Source organism: Alexandromys fortis, unplaced genomic scaffold (genome assembly GCF_014885135.2).
Source record: "Alexandromys fortis isolate MF-2015 unplaced genomic scaffold, M_Fortis_MF-2015_v1.1 scaffold_47, whole genome shotgun sequence".
NCBI lineage: Eukaryota > Metazoa > Chordata > Mammalia > Rodentia > Cricetidae > Alexandromys > Alexandromys fortis.
Genome location: NW_026067957.1, coordinates 4,219,211 through 4,244,503, shown reverse-complemented (window position 1 = coordinate 4,244,503; position 25,293 = coordinate 4,219,211). Strand labels below are relative to the sequence as shown.

Sequence of the window (25,293 nt, the reverse complement as noted above, 5' to 3'; positions counted from 1 at the left end):
TTCATTTTTGGATTTGTTACCCACAGCTTGCCTTCTTTCTCTGAAATATGGATCCCATGATCACACCCTGTGGCAGATATCATGAATATTACAATATATACTATGCTTGGGAATATTTAATGACTATTAGTTATTTTCATCTACTGCTCATGAAAAGTCCATGTTAGTTTTCTGAAATTTGTCTCCTTGAGTTGGGTGGTTAGGCTAGAGTAGGAAAAAATAATTAGGAAGATATGCTGGAGGGAAAAGACTTTCATTTCAGAGAAATTGAGTTTCAATCTAAGGAAGTTACACAGATTTAAGGAAGTGAACTTCCTTGACATGAAGGAAGTGCAAACAATAAGCTATACCAATAAGTGTTAGTGAGGTCATATGAAGTCATACAGTCCTGCCTCAGGTAGTAAGTGTACAATGCAAGAAGCATGTTGGGGAGTTTGCTTGTTCATTTCCCAGCCACCCAGATTCCCGAAAGAATCACACAGCAATATATATTAATTGTAATACAGTTTGGCCAATAGCTTAGGTGCATTTCTAGCGGCTAGCTCTTATATCTTAAATTAATCCATTTCTATTAATCTGTGTGTCGCCACATGGCTGTGGCTTACTGGCAAGATTCTGGTGTGTCTGTCTCCTGCAGGTGGCTACATGACTTCTCATTGACTCCGCCTTCTTTCTCCCAGCATTCAGTTTAGTTTTCCTGCCTAACTCTATTCTTCTAAGCCACTGGCAGATATAACTTTATTCATTAACCAATAAAAGCAACACATAGACAGAAGAACTTCTCATACCAGAGGCCTTCTGTAGTATAAGGATATATGCAATTATCTTCTGGGGGTGTATATTTTAAACATTTATTTAATGACCCCCATTGTATTTAGGGAGTTAATGAATCATCTAGCTAGCATAGTGGCAAATAAAGAATTGATACTTGATTTGTATTTTTAGACTGAAAAAATGAATCACACAACACTTTGATGTTTATGAGGTACATCCACATTTATAGTTTCATTAATGTAGGAGGAGGCTGTTAGTTCCTGGCTGCTTAGCCCCAAAATAATCACACAGAAACTGTATTAATTAAATCACTGCTTGGCATATTAGCTCTAGCTTCTTATTGGCTGACTCTTACATACTAATTTAGCCCATTTCTATTAATCTGTGTATTGCCATGAAGCTGTGGCTTACCAGGAAAAGTTCCAGTGTCTTTCTCCAGTGGGGCTACATGGCTTCTCTCTCGACTCTGCCCTTCTTTCTCCCAGCATTCAGTTTAGTTTTTCCCACCTATCTCTGCTCTACCCTATCACAGGCGCAAAGCAGTTATTTATTAATCAATAGTAATCACAGTACACAGAGGGAAATCCCACATCACATTCACACCTCACAGCAATCTGGTCATGTAACAGTGTTCCTGGTTCCTTTAATTATGGGAATGGAGAATGTGGTTTAGCGGGACTGAGTAGCCTAAGGTCACATAGCTGATATGAGGCTGGAGAACCAGGAGTCCAAACCAGGTTTCTACAAGTGAAATGTCATTGCCACACACTATAAGGGAATTATGACTTATGCCACAACATGGGTGAACCTTGAGAGCATTGTGTTAACTGAAACAAAACAAACACAGAGGGATGAGTACTGCAAGGTCTACTTACATGAGGTCCCTAGTGTGAACATGGGGAGTTTGGGTTTCATAAAAAGATGCTGGACATGGATAGTGGTGAGATTTATATATCACTATAAATAATGTAATGCATCTAAATTATGTATTTAAAAATAGAGGCTGGAATGTGGCTAGGCAGAGCATTTTACTGATAATGGGTTCAGTTTTCAATACTGCCAAAAAATCAGGCTAAAATGTTGGGTTTTATATATTACGTATTTTACCGCAACTTGAAAATTAGGGAAAGAAAGTACCAGGGGCTTTAACTTCAAGCCCAGAGCCAATGCACCCAGTGCCCCCTGAAGTAGAGCACCAGTATACCTCCATTCCACAGTACTTAATCACAAGGTCTGTAGAATGCCCTCTGCTGAAACTTTAGGAATACCACCTGCTTCTTCTAAAACAGTCTTCCAACTGGCATGAATTCCAAGGATTCAGAATCTTTTCAGAGAGCCGCGATTCTTAGAAAGAAAGCAGGTCCCTCCCCTACTCACCCCCAAAGGAATCGTTGAGTTGAAGTAATACAGTAATTACGATAACCAGTGTGAATCAGTGCTTTCTGTGTGCAAGGAACCTTGCTCAATGCTTTGAACACATCAGCTCATTATAAGTCTTCCACCAGTCCTAGGTAAGGGGACTGTTGCCTACTTGCACATGGGGATGTAAGGATCAGAGAGGTCAGTTAGCATGCTTGAATGAACATGTGTGGAAGAGTCAGGATTTTCATCCACATCTGCTTGAATCTAGAAGCTGCCATATATGCTCTCTGTGTCACAAGAGACAGAGGAACTTACAAAGCCTCTGTCTAGTGAGTTTTCCACCAATGATGGAAATGATAAATTTCTTTCCTACGATGCATTTCTCTAGCTCCTACCAGATGATGGACATCTTCTCGTTTAGGTCAACACCTTTCTCAATTTCCTGCTATTCCGTAAGGTTCCTCTCTCCGGTGGGTCATACTGGAACTGGATGGGGGGGGAGGGGGACTCTTGTTTATTTCCTCAGGAAATTGGTATGTGAAGCCTGGCCCTTGGAAGTGTCTACTGCCTGTGAGGACTTTCCAAAAGCCCCTGTCCTATAGGGTGGGAGACTGCTGTATCTGTACACCTCCTGGCCTAAGGCGGGGAAGTGTTATTCTGCTAGAGAGGTCTTTTGCCTGAAGGCTCAAACAGGTCAATAGAAGCTCCATGTGTCGCTTTCAGTGTACCAGGAATGTGCCAACAAGCCAGCAGAGACATTAGTAAGTCCAATCAGTGTTTCCCGAATGTTTACTATGTGCCTGGCTTTGAGCTGAACACTTTATATGGCTCATCTCCCTTCATCCTCCCAACAGTCATATAAATTAGGAACAGTCAGTTCTGGTATAATGCTTGTTTTGAAAATGCAAATTTGTTCCAGTGCAATTGATATATTAGGGAACACTTTGAGCATAGTAATTTTCATCTGATTATACATGATTTTGTTCAGGAGAAGCACTAGGTGCTGTTAGCTGAACCGAGCTCACCAAACAAACTTCAAGTGAACTCCCAAAACATGCTCACCTCAAACCCAAGACAATAGCTTTATTTCCCATCTGTGATGTGAGTCCCAGCTCATATGTGATGGTACAATTTCTTCCATAGTTGCAAGTGACTCTTTCTACCACTTCTGAGCAACTCATATGGTCCCTACTTTCAAATGTTCATACTTATTGGGATCTTAAAAATTTCTTAACATGCCTGAAACTGGCTCTTACTTTTTATTATGTATCACTAATAAAGTTTTTGGTTAGCATACCCTAACTCTAGTTTCTTGTGAGCCTGTGGATTTTCCTTTGACCAAGGAATCCAAACCCAGCTATGCTATTACTATTTCCTTATAGTAGAAAAATAATTTGGAACTAATAAATTTGTCAAAATTATTTTCAATGAAGTAGTAAATGCATAACTCAAACAGATTATCTTACATCTATAGGTATACTCAGAATCTCTAAGACATCAACAGGAGGTGGCTATGCTGGTACCTGTTTACAGAACATGTTGAGTGATTTATCTTGTCAGCCAAACTCTCAGTCTTCAAGCCAGAGCTCCTACAGGTGCATAAAGGCCCCTGAAGGTGTTTGGGTACAGCAGTGATCTGGACCATAAAGGTGCCCTTTGGAACCCTTCTTTGTTTTTCTTATTTTTCCTGCTCCCTACACTATTGCTGCCTCTCAGGCTGTCTGGCACCCACTCGCCACTACTGGCTGCTTTGTCTTAAGATCTAGAGTTACTATCATCAGTGAACAAAATCATGTAACACCGGAGCTGGGGGCTCAATAATAGATAAATGAGCTCTCATTTCAAGGATGAAATTAACAGTCAGGTCGGCCCTGTGTTTGGGGAGGCTGCATAAAGCTCAGCCTGCAAGAGCTTCCTTGCTGCTGGAAGATCGCTTTAGGACTTAGCTAAAAGTCCATGCATGTGTGTTTTGGGAGAAAGAACAGCCTTAGACTTTTTCTTTCTCAAGACTTGGGGATGAGATACTCCAGTGGCGAGGTGCAGTCTTTGCTTTGATTTTCTTCCTGATATGTGATCTGATATAATAATATTCAATAGAAGGCCACCAGATGTCTGCTTTGATGTTTGAGAGCATATGAAAGAGCACTCATGGAAGCCAACAACTAGCCTCTCTTTTCACACGTGTGTGTGTGTGGTGTGTGTGTGTGTGTGTGTGTGTGTGTGTGTGTGCATGTGTGTGTGGCCGGTTGTTCTTCACATGCTAGTCATCTTGTTTTGTGAGACAGGGTCTCCAACTGGGACTTGAAACTCTCCAGTTAGTCCAGCCTGGTTGATAAGCAAGCTCCAGCAATGCCTGGTACTTTGCACGGATTCTGAGAGTCCAACTCTAGTACTCGTGCTGGCATTGTGAATACTTTACCTGTGAAACTTCTGCCTCAGGTCCTTGGCCACTTCTTAACAACAGGGCATGCAGGTAACAGTTGGGCTTGTCTGCTTTTGGAGAATGGTTCTTCTGAAGAAACCCATGTGGATTTTGATAACTGGGCAAGGGATTCTGGGTATTCTATGGGGCCTGGGCAGGTGGATCCTGGTTTCAGGAGTAATACGGGGCTTCTAGAATCAGGGCTCTAGTTGTTTGGGTCAGGTTGAGTCTTCTTCCCTCACCCTGACTAATGCCTATTTGTTATGTCTCTGAGTTGACCAGTAATTTTTATCTCATTAGTATCTTCCTGGGTCAATTGTTTTCTGTCTTTCTTTGAGCTATTTATTCATAAAACCTGAGCCTTATCTGATCTATTCTGAGGCTGAGAGATTTTAGTAACAATAATATATCCCACTTAGGTCTCAGTTTCCTAACCTGTAAAATGGAATGAATAGTGCTCCTTCCTGATAGATTCATGGCAAGCATGAAATGAAATGGTACATTTAAAGCACATGGCACAGGGCCCAGCACACTGAAAATGCTGTATACGCATGAACTCTATGATGCTTGCTGCTGCTTTGATCTCATTCTCTTCTTATAGATGTCTTATTTTGGAGGTAATGCTGCCATCATGTTAATGACACAAAGAGAGGAATCAATGGCCAGATTGCCACTCTCTAGGAACTGGTTCTGAGACTGTGTGACTTAGGGCTCATAGCTTAGTCACCTAAACTTTTCTGTCCATCAGTTCCTTAGCTGGGTGGGACAGCAGCTCCCACTTCTTAATGTAGTTGTTGTCAAGTACCTGGGACATGGAAATACCCAGACAATAAATATTAGCTGGTAATTTAATTTCCTTCCAATAGGAAAAGATAAGCATCTCATATATATTACCAGAAATCCTTTTTGAGGCCACACAGTGAGAAAAACCAGACTGGGGTGTAGCCACAGGTATACCTAGCTCCTGTCCTGATGTTCCTGTTTACGAAGCTAGTGTCCCCAGTGTTTCTTCTGCCAGTGCCTTCGAGTCCATGTGTGGGGAAGCATGGTTACCAGAACCTACTCATTGAAACACATACATAAATAGTGTGTATCATTTTTCTCTTGTTTTGTATAGATGTATATGGTGTGTGTGCCTATATGTCTATATAGCTGAGCATGTGTGTAGATGGCAGAGGGCAACTTGAGTGTTGATCTTTGTTTTCTACCCTGCTGGAGGCAGGATTGCCTTATCATTTCCTGCGGCCTATGCCAGCCTAGCCAACCTGCAAGCTTCCAGGGACTCTTCCGTCTCTGCCTTCCATCTCATCCTAGGAGCACTGAGATGGCTGAGATGATGTGTTACTGGTGTCTGGCTTTTTACATGGGTTCTGGGGATTTGAACTCAGGTCCCTCACCCTTGTACTGTGAGTACTTCATCTGCTAAGCAATCTCTTTAGCCTTGTATCAAGTTTTAGGTGAATAAAAAGTGGGCGGCAAATTGTCAAAGCAGGGGCCACTGACAACCAGATGAAACAGTCTGCTCACCAGAGCCTGCACTTTCTCAGCCACCCCCTGCTGTTTTATTTTCTCACACTGCTGGGCCTGTAGTTTTCCAGAGTGCCACTGCATTCAAATCTATATTCTATTTTCTCTCCTAGAAAATAGGTCAGACTCAAGGCAGAGTTCACCAGGTGGTGTCCCCTAAGGTTTGGCTGGGGCTGTCCTTCAGGAGTCTGCCTGTGTATCCGACTCCATGCTTCCCGAACCTCTCCTAGGGGTGTGAGAAGGCACGGGAGAAGAAAGTAGGGGAATTTTGAACTCTCAGCTCTTGACATGATCTAGTCCAAATGAAGGGTGAGGTGAGAGGGAGCATTCCCAGGGAGGGTCATGTCTCCAAATGTAGCAGTGTAGATGGAGGGGTCCTTTCTTTTCTGCTTTAGTTAGACTCCCCCCTCCCCCCAACAAATTGCTTCCTTTGAACTTGTGCCTGATGGCATTGTTGAGCATCCTTTTGGCATCCGTGAGTGCAGGTGGGGATGCCCTGATTTACTCCCCCTCTGCTTGTGAGGTTGTAGAGAGTGGGCATAGGGTGGTGATGGAGTTCAAATCCTTCTGCTCTTCTTCTGCATCCCCTGGTTGGAGTAGGGAAGTCCTGAGGGAGGTGGCCTCAGGCCCGGTCAGGAATAGTTTCCATCAGGGTTCCTTTAGCCTTGAGTACCTTTGGAGCATCTGTGACCTGCTTAAGACTGCATGTGCATTGCAGGTGAGCTGGAAGGAAAGCTGCAGGTGAAGGGAGCTTGTTCTCAGACCCCTTGTCCGCTCAGGAGTACTAACCAGCAGAATGAGTCCTGCCTGCAGCCTGTCCAGGTACCGTTTTCTTGCCTGGACAGATTGAATCAAGTATATATAAGACTCATTGTCTTTGGGTATCAGCCCAGATATAACATTATTTCCTCGGAAATACTTCTTTAACAATCTTTTCTGACATAGGGACGCCTGCTGTCATTTACCCTGTTTCTTCTTTCTTCATGATATTAATCATTATGTCATGTCACATTACACATGTATGTTAGTATTGTTCACATCTCCCATTTAAAACCCTAGGGTATTTCCTGTTTTATTCATTCATTGCTTGGATCTCCCATGTAGAGAGTGTGGTCTGGCCTATAATTGGCACTCTGTTAATATGTATTGAATGTGAATATAGGATTTCCATGGATACAGCTCACTAAGATAGATACTATGAGAATCTCTATTTATAGGAGAGGCGATTGAGGCTCAGAAATGTGGAGGCAATTGCCTGTGGATGGATGACAGAGTTTGGATTTGATTCTAGGCCAGCTTACCCTCCCCTATCCTGTGAAGAGGCCTTGTGCCCTCTTGTGTTGCCCCCATGGCCAAGTATGGAGGCAGTCTGTCTATCATGACAAAGACGGAAGCTAGTGTTATTTCCTAATAATTCCAGTGAAATTCCCTCAGAAGACTCTCATTGGTTGGATCTGGGTCACATGTATGTTCTTGAGTCAATTATGGGTCCAGAAGATAGACTGTTCCCACAATCTGGAGCCACGAGGCTTCTATTAGAACAGGGGTAAGAGAAGGGGTCATCTTTATAAGTCATATTGATTAAAAGTGGAAAAGGGGGCTCCCTAGAAGAGAGCTGGGGTTGTTATAGTAGAGACAATATAGATGAAGCCAGTTTCTCACTCTCTTCCAATAGACATTTTCCCAACTCTCCCAAAGCCCCAAGGGACCCCTTATTCTCACCCCCTGCCTCTGTCACATATGTCTGTCTGTCTGTCTATCTATCTATCTATCTATCTATCTATCTATCTATCTATCTATCATCTATTATCTATCTATCATCTATTATCTATCTATCATCTATCTATCTATCTATCTATCTATCTATCTATCTATCTATATCTATTATCTATCTATCTATCTATCATCTATCTATCTATCTATCTATCTATCTATCTATCTATCTGTTATTCATTTACTGGTTAAAGGACTTTTAAGGGTGTCAATGTTGCCCTTCTGTGATGAGAAGAGATACTGTATTTTTATGTAGGGGATTTGCAACTATACTGAGTTAAAGTATGAGGGGGTGAAACAGAGGAAGTAATCATGGAATTTCTTTCAACCTCAGCTCCTGCTCACCCCAGATTCCAGCCCCTTCTCACCTCACTTGGCACTGATGAATGGGGTGAGGGAAGGGGGGTGAGGTGGGGTTGGTAGAAGCATTGAACCTGAGTCACAGGTTTACTTCCTGTGGTCTCCCAGTGTTTCCAGGGAGCCATCTGGTCAATAAATGCTGGCAATTCTGTCTGTGGTGATTCCAAACGATAACAATCAGAGCCACTACTGTTTATACAGGGCTTGCCTGACGCTAAGTGCTTTGCAAGCTTTTGAAGTCTACTAACACCCCCATGGGGGAGGTTCTGTTCCCATTTTTAAGGCTGGGGAAGAGGAATTAGGGAGAAGAGCAGGGATTGGCCTAAGGCTGCAGAGCATGCTGGGATGCGAGCTCGCACCTGTCTCTCTCCAAGTTTAGGATTGTAATCACAGGGCTAAAGTGGGTACCCAACTGACATCTAAAGACCATTGGGGTTCCAAGGGATCCCGTCTCACTGTGTCTTGGAGCCCTCACAGACTGTGTATGAACAGTAATGTTGACATTCTCACCGCAGATAGCCTGTTTAATTAAGGGGTATTTTAATGAGACCACTATTCTAGGCAGTCCATCAGTCACCGTTAATGGCATCACTTAGCTATTCATGTAGCAGCCTTCTCCTACCCACCTCTTCTATTTTACCTCTTTTCTTCCCCTCACTCATCGCTCCACCCCTAAACCTAACTTACCAGAAAAACCTGAAAGGGGGCTTGTCTAAGGAATGATTCAGGGTTCTCAAGATGTGTCTGGGAGCATATATAGCTTCCAGGGATTGCAGGGCAAGCGCTGGGTGAATCCTCAGCTGTTGATCTGACTCTGGCACAGCCCAAATGCTAGGGCACAGCTGAGTCTAGGTGACAGCCTTGGTATTTTTGGGGTAAAAGCCATAAGGATGCACTGTACGAATCTGACTGCAGGCATTTCATTATTGGCATGGGGAAGGTTACCTGTCTCGTCCCAGCAGCAGATTAAAGTCACAGAGGATTAATGGTGATCTACTCATGGGGTACCTGGGGGAATTCCTACCTGTCTCTCCTGTGGCTTAAGGATACTTTTTTTAGCCTACAAATTAAACTATATCCTATATGTCTTGAGAGGTCTTGGCTTTAATTGAATAAATGTTGAACTTAATCAAACTCAGAGATGGAAGATTCTTTTCGGAGTTCTGTCTCTGAACTGGCTGTGGGATAACCTATCAATACCTTCCATCCTTACACAACAACAACAACAAGCAATAGCAAACTAGACAAGCCTAAGGTCTTCCCAGATCCACTAGCTAGTGATTCTAAGCATACCCACCCAGGATTTCCTGATGGCTATGGGTCTCCCAGTCAGCCTCTTGCTGCCTCAGCTATAGTTAATGCTGCTAAACTGTTTTGAACAGTGCCTCAGGCCATTCTCACTTAGCTTTCCCCAGCACAATCCTACTTCACATCTGAGAGTGGGAGGATGCAGGAGGCATCCCATCGTTGAGGAAGATGATGGGAGTGAACTGTTCTGTGTGTGTTTTAAAAGTTCATTGGTTTAATTGATGTGCCAATCTTCCCAGGGCTCTGTGTTCAATTGTGACTGACAAAAGTGATTTGTACCAGGTCGTTCTTGTCATTCCTGATGGGGTGAAAAGCAAGGAGAAAGATGACGGGTGCAGGGAAGCAGAGTTTCCGTTTCTATGGCAAATGTTTGGTTCACACAATCTCAAGCACACGTTGCTGTCTGTGATGAAGAATGGTCACTGTGTTTTGCCACCTTCTGTCCTTCTGCCCTCCACGCTAACAAATGCTGCAGCTTGCGCTTTCTTAATGGTGATGTCTCTTTTTCTTCCTCAGGGGAGTGGTTAATTTGTTTTTCTCTCTGCTGTGAAACCTCACTTGACTCTGCGTCCAGTGTTTGGTATCTGGAAAAGAGGAGAATTTGCGTGGGTGTCAGTGTGCAGAAACCAACCAGAATATTTTAACCAATATTCTTATAGGATTCTAGGTTGCTTGGCTCTCTGGAGCCCTATCTGATTCCAGGATGATGTCTTTCCGGACAGATGCGCGGCTTACCTCTTTTGCTACATGCACAGTGAAAAGGGAGCTTGATTCCTTGGCTTGCATGGGTGGATTTTGGGTGAAGGTAGGAATGTGGGGGCTTGCATGGCCTTTGAACTCATGCAAGAACACACGGTGTTGTGTGTGGGTGCACTTCTAACACTCTTCTTCGTTTCTCTCTCCTCTCCTTTTCCCTTGCTTTGAAATTGCTGCCACAGATGTCAGTCAAGGTCCAGGTGAGTCTTTGCTCGCACAGCTGCTGTGGGAATTTGCCTTCTGCTAGACTGTGCATGGTGTGATTCTGACTGACCCCCTTTCCAGGGATTAAAAAACATCTTAGTATGTTGCATTTTCACTGATTTTTGGTTTAGAAGAAGAAATGCCTTGAAGTAAGGTTTTTTTTGCTGGCTTTGAAGAACTATTTTAAAACCAACGGAATGTGTTTCCCTGGCTTAAGTGATTGCTTCCTTATGAATTCTGTGTGAATCAAAGGAGTGGAAAATTAACATTTTTGGAAAATATTTTTAAAAGAATCTTAGCTGCGTGTTATCCAATGCAATGAATACTTTTGCTTTGTTTTATAGCTATAACTTCCGTGGTTAAAAGCTGACAATATTACCTATGCAACCCGGAAATTATATGGGTAAAGGAAGGTTTCTTTCTTCTAAGAAATCCCTATTTCCTACAATGATATTGATAATATTCTTTTTATTAACCAGTTATGCAAGTAATACATGTTCACTATAAAAAATCTAAAAGAGGGTTTGATTGGATTTTGTTCATAGAAACATGGAAGGCCTATCTTTAATAATAGGTATACTATTATTAAAAGTGCATGCTCTCCCAGAGTCCTACTTTTAAGCCTTGTATGTGGACATTTACATATATGTACATATATAAGACCATAATAGAGGACCTAATCCTTCATGGGTAAGAAATGTGAGGTGATTTAGAATGGTTTTACATCTATTCTAAACTAGTTAGGACTCTGAGTTAAGAAGAACAGTTACTTACAGACAGGACGGGAGACCATCTTTGATATCTTCATGTTTACTTACTTAGTCTGTTTTACAGTTAACCCTTAGAGAGTAATATAAGATCGGTATCGCTATATACAATTTAAAGTACATGAAATTTAGGGTCTGACAGGTTAAATAGTTTTGCCAAAGGTCATAGAACTCACCAATGGTAGCAACTGAACTCTAAAACCAATTCACACTTGAATGGTGCATTCTGGGGTCATCGCTGAAAATTCCCAATGCCTGGAGATCTTGTAAGTATTCCCTGAAGGGATGACTGCCCACTTGTTTGTTTGTGTGGAGAGGTAATTTGACTTTTACTGTCATCTCTGTCTCCAAACGAATATATCCTTTATTATTATTCTTGGATACCTAAAATAATCACATACTTTGGTAGGGACTTTCTGATCATTGTTATATGTGGGATTCCACAATGTAAGAGTACAATATAGTTATTCTTTTTTTTTCATTTTTTTTATTTTATTGAGAATAAGAAAAAAAAAGTTTCCGCCTCCTCCCAGCCTCCCATTTCCCTCCCCCTCCCCCACTCTTCTCCCCCTCCCCCCTCTCTTCTCCCCCTCCCCCCACTCCTCTCCCCCTCCCTCTCCTTTCCAAAGAGCAGTCATGGTTCCCTGCCCTGTGGAAAGTCCAAGGTCCTCCCCCCTCCGTCCATGTCTAGGAAGGTGAACATCCAAACTGGCTAGGCTCCCACCAAGCCAGAACATGAAGTAGGATCAAAACCCCTTGCCATTGACCTTGGCTTCTCATCAGTCCTCATAGTTCACCATGATCAGAGAGTCCGGTTTTATCCCATGCTGTTCCCGTCACAGTCCAGCTGGCTTTGGTGAGCTCCCAATAGATCAGCCCCACTGTCTCAGTGGGTGGGTGCACCCCCCGTGGTCCTGACATCCTTGCTCGTGTTTTCCCTCCATCTGCTTCTCATTGGGACCTTGGGAGCTCAGTCCACTGCTCCAGTGTGGGTCTCTGTCTCTATCTCCATCCATCACCAGATGAAGGTTCTATGGTGATATGAAAGATATTCGTCAGTAATGCTATAGGATAGGGTCAGTTCAGGTTCCCTATCCTCAGCTTCCCAAGGGCAAATGGCCAAAAGACACCTAAGGTCATGCTCAACCTCATTAGCAATCAGGGAAATGCAAATCAAAACAACTTTGTGATATCATCTTACACCTGTCAGAATGGCTAAAATCAAAAGCACCGATGATAGCCTTTGCTGGAGAGACTGTGGAGGAAGGGGTACACTCATCCATTGCTGGTGGGAATGCAATCTTGTGCAACCACTTTGGAAATCAATATAGTTATTCTTATCAAACACAGAGGACATTTTCATACTTTTTCTGCCTATCCCTCATCTTTCTTTGAAACACAGCACAGACAACCTTTCCACAGAAATACCACCAGAGCTGGAGTCATACTTGCTCAGTAAAGTGCTTGCTTTATAAACATGAGGACCTGAGTTCTAACCCCAGACCCCAGATCTAAACTTCATTTTTGGTGCAGGGATGTACTTTTTGTCCTTAGCACTGGAAAGGTTAAGGCCAACAGCTCCCTGGGGTTTCCTAGCAGATCAGCCTAGACTTCTTGGTTGGTTCTAGGCCAGAAAAGTGCCGTCTAAATAATAAAAATAAAAGGACGTCTCCTGAATAATGGCACCCAGACTTGTCTTCTGGCCCCCATACATATGCACACATGTAGACATGCACCTGCACATAAATGAACACATACATACATATATACATACATACCATTAAATTTATTCTTTTTATTTAAAAAGATTTTAATTCAATTACTCACTCAACAAATATGTGTTATCAGGGACTGTGGACAAAATGATAAACAGGAGACAATCCCTGGTTTCATGTACTTTTATTCTAAATGGGGGCAGACATACAGATGCGTATACATCTGTATAGGTGCTTATATGCATGTATCCACATTACATGTGCATGCTAATGTATATTGTAGCACGTGGTAATTGTTAAGTGGTATGGAGAAAGTGGAGTATTGTAAAAAAGAAATCACTAATTTATAGAGCATGGACAGGGGAAGCCTCTCTGGTAGCAGAGTATTTAATCATAGGAAGTAAGGGACTAAGATCAAGACCTCAGGTCTTGTTTGCCATCTGACTGACAGCAGAGATGTTTCCAAAGGTGGTACACTGTCCTTCTGCCCAGGAATGAACGAACTTGAAGCTCAGCCTGCATTTCTCTCCCCCAGCCTATGTTCATGGGGGAACCTTGTTTCTGATTCTCACAAGGTCACCATATTGGTCCTTGTGTGGAAAAGAATGGTTGAGGGGACCAGAGCTCCTTTGATCTCTTCAGAGGGGTGGAGGTCTATGACTGCCCTTTCTTTAGATAATAACAACTGTTAATGCCCCCTTCCCTGACACATCTCTATTTAATCACCGTTATCTCATTTTATTTCCTTAATAACATTCCGAGGTATGTAGCCCGAGCCCCATTTTACTGCTGATTAAGTGGGGGTCCAGGGAGGTTAAGGGATGTGCTGTACTCAGTTATGGAACAGCAGGACCAAGAGGGGATTCTAGCCTAAGTCTAAATGTTGTGACCTTCACTTTGCCCTTGAAGTATCTAGAAATGATAGCTAATCCCGTCACTCCTCCAGCTCCTTTATTTTGTTATGGTTTCTAAGCCTGAAGAAAACTCTTGGTTTAGATCCTTCAGTTGCGGCCATGGATATGGAAGGAGCTGGCCTGTGCAGGCCAGGCCTGCCGAAGGTTAGCGAGTAGCCTTCCACCCTCTCTCAGTTCCTGGCCAAGCAATCTGGAGCCAACAGTATTGTGCTCTGACAAGGGAAGCCTTTAGTGGTTCTCTGATCCCCTGCTCCCTGACCCAGGAGGACATATTGGGGATTTTATGACCTAATGTAACTGTTTACCCAGAAGCCACTAGAAGACTATAAATGGGATGATTGATTAATTGGTGAATTTCATATGCTGAGCACATTGGTTGGAAATAATCCTATTGTAGACTGTAGTTTGAGATAAGACTTGTGGGAAAAGCCTTTCCCAGAGTTCCTGAGATAGGCCGGGGACTCCTGACATTGAGTCCTGGGTACCTGGATCGAAAGAGCAGGCAAGTTCCACCAGATTGCAGTAGGGAGTAAGTTCAAAGCCTCTCACCCTAGGTTACACAAAGGGATTCAGGATAATAAAAGCAAACAGCAAACCTTTCTAGTACCACCTGCGGATCTTGGGAAGATGGCTGAGCCTTCTCCTGCATCTTCATGTTAACTCCTCCTGCTGGGCATTACTATGTGCACCGCAAACGAGAAGCCTTGGGGAGCTCCAGTGACAGGCCAGTGGTCACCTCTTGACAGTGATTAGACCAGAACCTTAGAATTCAGATGCCACCAGAGTCTGTTCTTTTAAAGCGCCCACATTTCCATAGTGGTCCCGTGGGCCAGCATCGTGTCTTACTTGTGTCTGTACTACTGTATCTGTGCAGAGTACAAAGCACATAGAGCCTAGTAAGTGTTTATTAGATAGGACTGATCATAAGCATAAGGGAAATCTGGCTGTATAGGGTCCTGAGACACAGTAGAGCTTAAGGGGTGTATTTTTCAAGGAGCACAAACATTGCAGTTAAGGAAAGATATGCAATCAATTTATTTTCATCTACTTTGCTCACTGGGATTTATCACTGGTCTCCCTGGATAGGTTATGAGTAGGCAGTGCCATCCCTTTTCTGCCCTCAACCTTCTACCCATTTCTGAATGTTCCAGAACTCTCTACTAGGAGAGGGAGTATAGCACTTGGGATGTGAAGAGAGGAGATAGCAGTGGAAAGAACCCTTCTTTCTACACCCCTCTCTCAGCACCCCTCACTCCTGCCTAAGGGTTGTTTATGATGCTCTCTGTCAGCCTCTCCCCTCAGAATGGATAATTTCTCAGGCTCTGCCTGCTGATTAGAGCTGGAATTTAAATGAATAACTGTGACCTTGCGGATGTGCCCTAGTTATTCACAGGCCCAGTGAGGAAATAGGCTTCTTGCTCTGTCCATCAGGGCTTAGGCAAGCACAGGAGGAGGGGCTGCAGTCTGCAGGGGCCCCTTAGCCTGATCTCCTGCTTCCAAAAGAACTAACCGTGTCGCTTGTCGCTTCCATTGTCTGCTGACTCTTGACCGCATTGCCTCTTCACTCCCGTGTAAGTCAGCCCCGGGACCTAGTTATCTGTCCACGCATTGTCTTGTCTCCAGCTGAGGGAGGCCGATGTGAACCTCATCACATTTAGGAGACGGCATACAACATGTGTGACTCAAGCTTGTGGACACAAAGGGGAAGCTGTGGAAGCCCCCTGTGTGGCAACAGGACCAGCATTACTGGCATTTCTAAGAATCCAGTATAGAAGCAGATGCTCAGAGCCCACCTAGAGATACAGAGGCAGAATCATCATTTTATCAAAGGCCCAAAGCTTCAAGGAATTAACCTGTGACAAACACTGGCATTGGACTTGGTCTCTCTTCCCTTTCAGACCATCTGGGTTGTCCGTACTGAGGAAGCTGTGGTGCACCTTGCTGAAACCTCAGTCCTCACCTCTTATGATGCACGCTGCATGGACCACCTGCTTGGTCTGGTTCATAGGAGGAGCAGGATAGAGGAGATAAGGGATAGGAAATAGTGAGCGTCCATCCACACCCTGAGTGGTCTCTGTTGACCACTTTTCTGTACAGCAGCTTAGGCACTGCAGGGGAGACAGCGTGGGCTGGAGTGGGTTTGGCAAACATCAAGGAGAAGCTTGGCATTTTGTAGTGGTTAAGAACAATCAAAAGTATAATTGGCAACAGAAAACCTTTGTGACGTTTGACTTTTGCTGATCATAAAATTTTTATCTGAGCACAGTTATACTCACTCCCTTCTTACTATCTGGGCTGCTTGTGAGCTACAAAGCTTGAAGTGAGTAAACCTAAAATAGCATCTGTCCCTTTAAGGAAAGGCTCAGACACGCGGGGTTACATGAAGCCCAGACTCTGAGCCAGATGCTGGGACTGACCTCTTGACTCTCCTAAAGCAATCTGCCCTGTTCACATTACTTTCCCTTTGTGGGCTCCACTTTCTGGTCTGTAAAATGGGGATAATGAGGATGCTTAGCTTTACAAACAGAGTTCCACATGTAGTCTTAGAACACAATTACAGGGTAAGCAATGTGCAGCCACTGCTATTACTAAGTCTCATTTGATCTTTGCAATAAGAGTTTCTGTTTCGTAGATGAAGATTTACAAAGGCTAAAAATCTGAACTCAAACAACATCTTTGCCTTTATCGTGCTCTCTTGAATGTCCAGAGGTATGCCCCTGTGTCTGATGTAGATCTTCTCCACACATACCAGCTACCCCACCCCCTGCTACACGCCTCTCTTTTGGGTCTTGATATTCATGCTTCTAGTCTAGAGGTGTCTATAGATCCTGTGTATGGCCACCAAACATAACAGGATCACAGTAAAAGGGGACAAAGGGACTCATGTGTCAGGTCCCTACCATGTTACAGATGAAGAACCCTGGGCTCCAAGATACTAGGTCCTTTGCTCCAGGTCAGAAAGAGATATAGTAGATGCCAGGATTCGATTCACATCTAAGGTTTCCTCTGCACAGTTGCTGCTTTATCCAAGATTTGTGTACGCTTGGCTAAGAATGTAGCCTTCCAGGGTAACAGGTCTCTTCCCTTGAATGGGAAGGATTTGAGACAGGTGCTCTCAGGCTCTGTCCATTGTGAGTGCTTATGACCAGATCACTTGGTTGAGACACTGGAGAACTTAAAGAATGTCTTCCTATCATCAAGACTAACAGTCCATGTTTTCAGTACAACCAGAACCGTATTTTGTCTTTTCTTTCCCATTTTTTTGAATAATAATCCCATTTGATTTTTCTTCTATTACCTCCCTACAAAAAATGCTTGACATTTATTCATCTTGTATTTTGAGCCAAGCACCGAAATGCTAAGTTTTGCATGCATTATTTAATTCTTTATACACCCCCAGAAGGTAGATTCTTTTACTAGGTGTTATTATCCCATGAATAAAATGACTCAAGTTTGTTAAGCAACCACCAATAGCGCATTAAAAGTTGGCAGAACACCTTATAAGGTCTTGTCTCTATGGTCATGGTGACATCTTGAAGGGAATTCCACCAAAGCATACATGCCACAAAGTTGACTCCTGCTTATTACTGTGTGCTCTTAGCTTAGAAGGGTGCCAGCACGTGGCGGATGCACCACAAATCCTTCCTGAGGGAATGAATAGTGTGCTGGACTCGGTCCATAGCTTTTCCCCATGATTTTATGGAGGTCAGCTTTTCAGTAGGAGTCGCCATAAGACAGAACTAATTTTTATGTAGTGGTTTTCTTAGGCCCAGCTTGGTAGGAGATCCAGGTTACAGAGAAATCCACCTCTGCCGTGTGTTATTAGATTGAAATGAACCCTTGGCTAGGCCATCACTGCTTACTTCCCAGTCAGTTGGCCAGTACAGGCCCTGGAAGACCCTCGTGGCTCCCATATCTCTATGTGATGAGTATATAAGGGTAAGGTGCTATTTCCAAGACTGTCTTTCTCTTTGGCTATCTTAAAATTATAGTCTTGAGGCTTTATCTCTAAAGACTTAAAATCTTCTTCTTTACTGCCTTAGAAAGGCAGACCCATGCCAGCGGTTGTGGAACATGCCTGTAATCCAACCCCAAAGGAGGTTGAGGCAGGAGGATCATGAGATCAAGGAGAGCCTGGCCTACATAAGGAGTCTGATGTCAGACTATACTGTATTATCAAGACTCTGTCAAAGGATAGGAAGGGAACGAGGAAGGTGGGAGGAAAAGGAAGTGAAAGAGGAGGAAAGGGAGGGCGATTAAAAAGGCAACCACACCACTGCATGATGAATTTAGTCAGATTTCAGTTATTTCTGGAGGGCAAGATGGGAGTTAGAGAAATGTCCTAGAGCCTCCTATGGTCAGAGCTCATCGGATACACGTGGGGGTGCTTCTTTGTTACTTCAATGATGAGAGGCAGCAGAAGCGTTTAGTAGTAAAGGACAGTGAGTCCCAAGCATCCTGTGGTATATGGGAAAACACATGCAGAGATCTGTGCTACTCAGGACACCATTGATGAGAATAGCACCGCACAGCTATTCTCGGGAGGAATGAGGCTAGAGAACCTCCACTTCAGCTAGCTAAGTCACACAGCCTGTTCACAGAGACCCCATCAGGCCTTAGACCAGCCATGGAGGTCTGGTAAGGACATAGGCTCTGCTGGCCAGTTGGCTGGGCCAGGCCTCAGGAGGGGTGGGAGATGGAATGTGGCCCGGAGTCCAGGACAGTGAGTGCCCGTGTGAGGCAGCTTTGCTGACTGTGCACACAAATGGAAGCATCTGAGGATGCAGTGGGCAGGGGTCCCCTAGTGCTGCCAGCTGAGCAGACAAATGATGTTGGGCCTGGCTGGCTGGTGAGTGCATATAATTCAGGGCGCTTTGGGAGGCTGCCACAAGAACACTGTCAGTTCAAGACCAGTCTGAGCTACATAGTAAGACTCGTCTTAAATCCATCAGTCAATCAAAATGCTGGGGGGATGTGGGAGGGGTCAGAGAGGTGCCCTGAATAGATCAGTCTTCTAAACTGATAGGTGCTACATGGGTTTGAGCCCTTACCTAGAACTTTGATCTGGGCCATGCGCTTTCTTTGCACTGTTGCCTGCGATCACCACAGCGTTCCTGGGGTGGGGGGCATGTTTCCTAGGTGAGAAGTAGAGAACTTAGAGGCACAGAAACATTAGCTTACCCCATACCTCACAATTTGAGGTAGAGCTGGTCTTTCAATTACACTTTTGATTGCAGAGAGCAGAGGTTTGCCAAGCACCAAAATGGCCTGGAGAGTTAATAAAGGAGAGCCAGTCTCATTACAGAAAGGGTTCTCCCAGGTGAGCCTGAGATGGCTGAAGTTAGAGAACCATTGCTTGGAAGAAAATCATCTGAACGGTGGTGGCTGTGGAGCATCACTCTTAAGCTTTAATGTCTGCACATGGATGTGAGAGGAAGGCGTAAGGAAGAAAGAGAACAGGAAGAGTAGGCCCCCTTTGTGCTCCAATAACATTTAGGACACCAGGCAGTATAGGTACCATCCTCACAATTAGCCAGCATCCCCCTTCCCCCTGTGCCCCAACGGGCTCGCATAGTAGAGGGAATGTTTCATTTTTTTTGAGGGTAGAGACTTCTCTGTGCTGTATGCCCACTGCCTGCCACACAATCCTGTTAGAATCAGTTTGTTTTGGGTGGAAGAGGCCCAATGGGTCATCAAGACTCTGTAGCAAAGTTTTGAATCCTTTGTGTAAAATTTTATTCAGGCATACTTTGAACCCCTTTGGCAATGAGCAGCTCATTGATCCTTTGGTCTTTTCATTCTGTTCCAGCAGGGCAGAATATTTGAGAGCTTTCTTATCCTTCGTTGCTACAGCTTTCCGCACCTGTGCGACTTCCAGCCCTTGGAGATCCATGGAACAGATCTAATTACACTCCAAGTGTTTGAAGTCAAGGCTTTTTGTCTTTGAGGAGTTTCTTTTCTAAGTGCTAAAACATCTCCAGTTTCTTTGGCCATTCTCATCTAAGGGCTTTTATTCTTTTATCTATATCATTGTTCCTTGAAAAATGACATTTTTTTCCTATATCTATTCTGAAGAAGGATGCTCACATAGCGTACAGTACTATGGGCATGATTGGGATCAATTCATGATAGACTGCTCTCTTGCCCTTGTTCTAGATTCTACAACCCATTCAGGGCAGCAGCAAACTCTTTAGCTTTCCCTTTTGATAACTTTAGTGTTAAATGGAATTTGAAGTCAGTGAAAACCTTTACTATTTTTGTGTGCACTGCGAAGTCATTTCTCCCTACTTCCTGGACTTGCACAGTTGGTATTTCTCTTAGCATGGGGCCACCCTTTGATTCTGTTAAATCTGGCACACCATGGTCTGTTTGGATGCAGTTCTTTTATTGGGAGCATCAACTGATCTTTCTGGTCTTGTGTTATTCATGAACGAGAAGCCACTTCAGAGAAGTTCGTGACAGGGAGATCAAGGACTTTGTTGTGGGATGAGTCTTTTCTAAAAGTCATTCTTGTTGATCCTTTAACCCTTAGCGAGAAAAGCATGACTACTTTTGTCTCTTTGCTATATCTGGCATTCATTCATGAGAAAATCTTGCTACTTCTGGCCTCTAACAGAAAGAACAGATCAGGAGAATGCTGTAAAGGTCTTTGACCCTGTGATTATGCCATATTGATGCTGTCAGTGACTCATAGTGATGATCGGAAGCAACACTTTCTGTTCCATCCAGCCACCATGCTATCAGAACAAGGATGGTCAAGAGGCAAACAATGATTATCTGATTCATCTATTACCCTACAAAAGGCTAGATGATGAGGATTAAACACAGTGGCATCATAAAAAGACAAAAATCAGAGGCAAGAGTCTAGCTGGCTCCTGCTTAAAGAGCCAGGATCAGGATCCCTTCTCTACCACCACCATCACCACCACCACCATCACCACTACCATCACCACTACTACCATCACCACTACCATCACCACCACCACCACCACTACCATCATCACCACCACCACCACCATCACCACCACCATCACCCTACCACCACCACCACTACCATCACCACCACCACCATCATCACCACCACTACCATCACCACTACCATCATCACCACCACCATCACCCTACCACCATCACCACTACCATCATCACCACCACCATCACCCTACCACCATCACCACTATCATCATCATCACCACCACCATCACCCTACCACCATCACCACTATCATCATCATCACCACCACCATCACCCTACCACCATCACCACTATCATCATCATCACCACCACCATCACCACTACCATCACCACCACTACCATCATCACCACCACCATCACCACCACCACCATCACCACTACCATCATCACCACCACCATCACCACCATTACCACCACCACCACTACACTGCGTGTTCAACTGATCCATAGCACTTTGTCACCCTTAAGGAAAAGATAAGAGTTCTTAAGTGTTATCATAGGATCGCTCTTAGGTAATCATCTGGAAGCTTACATAGCTCAGCTAGAGTGGTAGTAGGCTCTCCTTGACAACTACCATTGTGGTTGTGGGTACTGTTCTTAGAATAGTAGTTTGAACCAATTAAATTATTATTTTATAATAGGTCAGAATGAGCCAAATATCAATGTTGTCATTTGATTCCACACCATGTTGCTTGATCTCTTTGTGTTTGCATATCTTTGTGTTACAGCGGTTTTGGGTAGCTAGCTCTTACAGCCTCCCATGGATTTTCTTCTATTGCATGTCTTGCACATGGAGCTGCCTCCTTATTCTACTCTCTGTTTATGTTGGATGCCTCTTCATATTGCATGCGCAACTTTTAGCATGATTGACAGTAGTATATTGTAATGATATTAACATATCTTCACCCAGCTTTTTAATATCTGAGTGAAAATGCAAGTACCTTCAGCCATTCTATGTTTAGCATGACTTTGGGCTCCTCATAATTCTGGTTATCCTCTATTTACCTGACTCATTCCCTTCCTAACGTATGACCCCATCCTTTAACCCTAAACTCTGTTAACAGTCAGTGCTGAGGAGAGGGAAGACTTAAAATTTTTAGTTTCTGGAGTGTTGGTTATATGGGTTTGTGCTTAAATGCCAGAATTTATATTTTTCCTTAATATTTTTGAGACTCTATGTAGCCTAAGCTAGCCTCAAATTTATGATCCTTCTTCCTCAGCTCCCTGAGTTCTATGACTGTGAGCACCCACCATCAAGCCTAGCCCTTAAAATTAAATTTATGATCCTTTTTCCTCAGCTCCCTTAGTTCTGTGTGCTTCCTCTGAGCACACACCACCAAGCCTAGTCCTTAAAATTAAATTTCTTGCTTGTCTCTTCCTATACTTTTAGATCCTCCTTCTAGTAGCCAGTAAATTAGCTATTCATCTGAGCTATAGGTCATCACAACATCCAGACGGTAATTTATGAGTTCTCATTTAAGCCACTGAGCATAACATGGGTCAGCCCTGGGCTGGGGCTGAATTACTCTTATTACTCACACTTACTCTTCAGGCCTGAGGATCAGAGTTGAGATCTCCAGAATCCACATATATGTTGGCGGATGTTGTGGCCCCACTGTAATTCCAGCCTCTGAAAGCACAGACAGGGCATCTCCAGAACAAGCTGGTTGGTGAGACTAGCCATATTGGTGAGCTCTGGCTTTGCCTGAGAGACACTGCTTCATTCTGCTTCACTGCTTAAGGTAGAACTGGGGCTGACGATGCTTCCCGACTTCAGCCTCAGACCCCACATGCGGATGTGCACACATGCATACCTATGACAAACACACAAAAGGGAAAGAATGAAATACACACACACACACACACTTCTGTCTTTAAAATGCAAATCTCAGCATGAGACTTTTTTTCTTCCATTCCTGCAAATTCCCAGTCATCTCACTCTAGAGACTAGATCATTGCAGTCTTGCCTTTTGTCAACCTTTCTGTCTTCACTGTCTCTTTAGTTCTGAAAAAAAAAAAAAAAACAGGTGAATGTTTTCATTACTTTCTGATTTTAGGTAATTACAAAAATGTAATGTTGATGCTTGCAGCAATTAGTGACGTTCAATCTTGCTTATTTGGTCTAGAAAGAAAGAGATGAAGGATGGGAATTTTTTCACTTGGATAAAAGTTATCCTGAAAATGAATGAATTTCAAGGCTTGGAAGAGATATTGGCTTTTCCCTCCTGATTTTTTTCTCTTCCTCTAGTCTTTTTTGAAATACTTTCCCAACTACCCAGCCAGGGTGAAGGAAGGAAGAAGGGATGGATGGAAGATCATCTCATGTGGATGGGTTGATCCTGGTTTGAGATAACATTAACTTAAATAATGGAGATCTTCAGCTTCTGGCCTGGCTTCTGAACTCTTGCCTGTTTGAATAAATGGTTTCTATCCTCTGTGTTAGTCATTCCCATGACAGGCTTCATCATGACCACAGCTTCTTACAAATGACTTAGATTTCTTACAAATGACTTAGATTACAAATGACTTGGCTAGCTATTTCCATTTTTCCTGAGTAGCAAAATCAGCTATCTCCACGGGAGTTTTCCCAAAGGGTATAACATATAGTTTAGGCAACCATATGTATATTTTGCATATGCTTTACATATGATTTACAGTCTGTTCTAAGGCAATTTCAACTTTGCATGTCTTACTCATTGGTGATCTTTTCTTTCTTTTGTTCCAGTATATACTCTGGGAAGCTGAATATCACAGATATACAGATATAAATAGCATTTAAAGTAAGTTATGAAGGAGTTATTTTGTATCAGATACCTTGTTGGGGCCCAGCATATTGCTAGATCCAGCTAGAGTAGCATTTGTCAGGGTCCAGATTGAAGGTACTTTAATTCTTTCCTTCTATTATTATTGTAAATATTTTAAAGGTACTGTACCTCCCTAAGAATCCTATGTTAGCAACTCTTAATGTATTGCCTATCAAAGGGTCACTTGATCCTATCTCCTACTCCTTGTGTGAGTTTTTATTAAGCTGAGTTTTGAGTTGTAATTTAGTATCTGTTCACATTTAAAATGTAAGTCAGGGTTGTTTTAAAAGTTATAATTCCCTTTGTCCCCATGAGTTCTTGACTCAACCCATGTCCTTATGACAGCCTTGGAATTTCAGATCCAGAATAAATGCCATGTTTCAGCCAAAGCCAGCAAGCTATTTCTGAGGCTGGATGTAGTCATGCAGATATATGATGTTAGTGTGCATTTTGACTCTCCTCTGAGGTTGACCAGAAAGCCCGTCTTCGTTTTAACCTATTCCACATCAACCACACATGTAGCCTATATACAGTGTGGCTTTCACTTCCTTTCTTGCTAATTATGTGCCTCTCATTTAAGATTTTTTTGAACATTTTTTCTGTAATTTATGTTGGAAGCCATCGAGTTCTATTTTTAAATATATAATTCGACTATTTTATTGTTGAGAACATAGAAAACTACCTTAGCATCCTCCCACCCTTACCAGGTTAAGACAGAGCTATATCCCCTTTCCTTCATGCTTCTTTCACTTACTTATCTCCTATGGCACGAAGAGAGTGTTTTAAGTTCTTATATTCAACTGAATCCCTTCTCAGATCATTTCATTATAGTGTTAAATGCCCAGTGGACGTTTTTGCTTGAAAACTCTCTTCAACTTCATCATGTCTAATAGAGAACTCATTACCTTCCACCACTCTAAATATCTTTCCCCACCTCATTTCACTTTCTTTAGTTCTTCTCTTGCTTTTCCATTTCCTGATCGCTCATCTGCCTCTCCTCACAGCATCTTATTCATCATCAAAGTCTGCTAAATCCTCTTTCTCCCTTTCTGTCTCTGCTATTTGATAATCACTGGGTCCTTCACCTCTGACTGATCTTTCTTCTTTTGCCTTATTCCCTTAATTTGTTTCATCCCTGCTACTGCAATAGTAATCTTCCTCAACATTGCTTTCTCCAGGACATTTGCCTGCCCATGAACCCCCAGTGTCTCCCATCAGCTGAAAGATCAAGTTAATTTTCTTTAGTCTTGAAACTTATGACTTCCATGCTTAGATTATTAGGATCATCTATTTTTTTTATATAAGCTAATTACATGCTTCTTTTCTTTTTTCCATATAGTATATTATTACATGCTTATCATGTACCCAGAAATGCCTTTCTTTCTGGAAAGGAGAACAGGGTGGTCCTGGGAGGTCATGGTACTACCCATAATGCTAACACTTTCTCCAAATCTTAAACCATTTTTACTGCATGTGTATATATGAATATGTGTGCACTTATGTGCTTGCAGGGAAAACTTCAACTATTTCCTTTGAGATACTGTCTGTCATTGGCCTGGAGCTGACAGGTTAGGCTAGACTGACTGGCTAGTAAGCTTCAGGAATCCTCCTGTCTCTTCTTCCCCTGTGCTG

The 25,293-nt window shown here is 43.1% G+C and overlaps 1 protein-coding gene across 4 annotated transcripts in view; it reads left to right on the top strand.

Annotated features, from left to right (window-relative positions):
* The window catches only part of Nrxn3 (neurexin 3), a 1,514,195-nt gene that overhangs the window by 27,740 nt on the left and 1,461,162 nt on the right, over positions 1 to 25,293 (top strand). For all 4 annotated transcript variants that reach the window (XM_050152455.1, XM_050152454.1, XM_050152457.1 and 1 more), the window contains exon 2: positions 10,465 to 10,482. In XM_050152455.1, the coding sequence (XP_050008412.1) occupies positions 10,465 to 10,482 (18 nt within the window). The remainder of the gene's footprint in view (positions 1 to 10,464; positions 10,483 to 25,293) is intronic.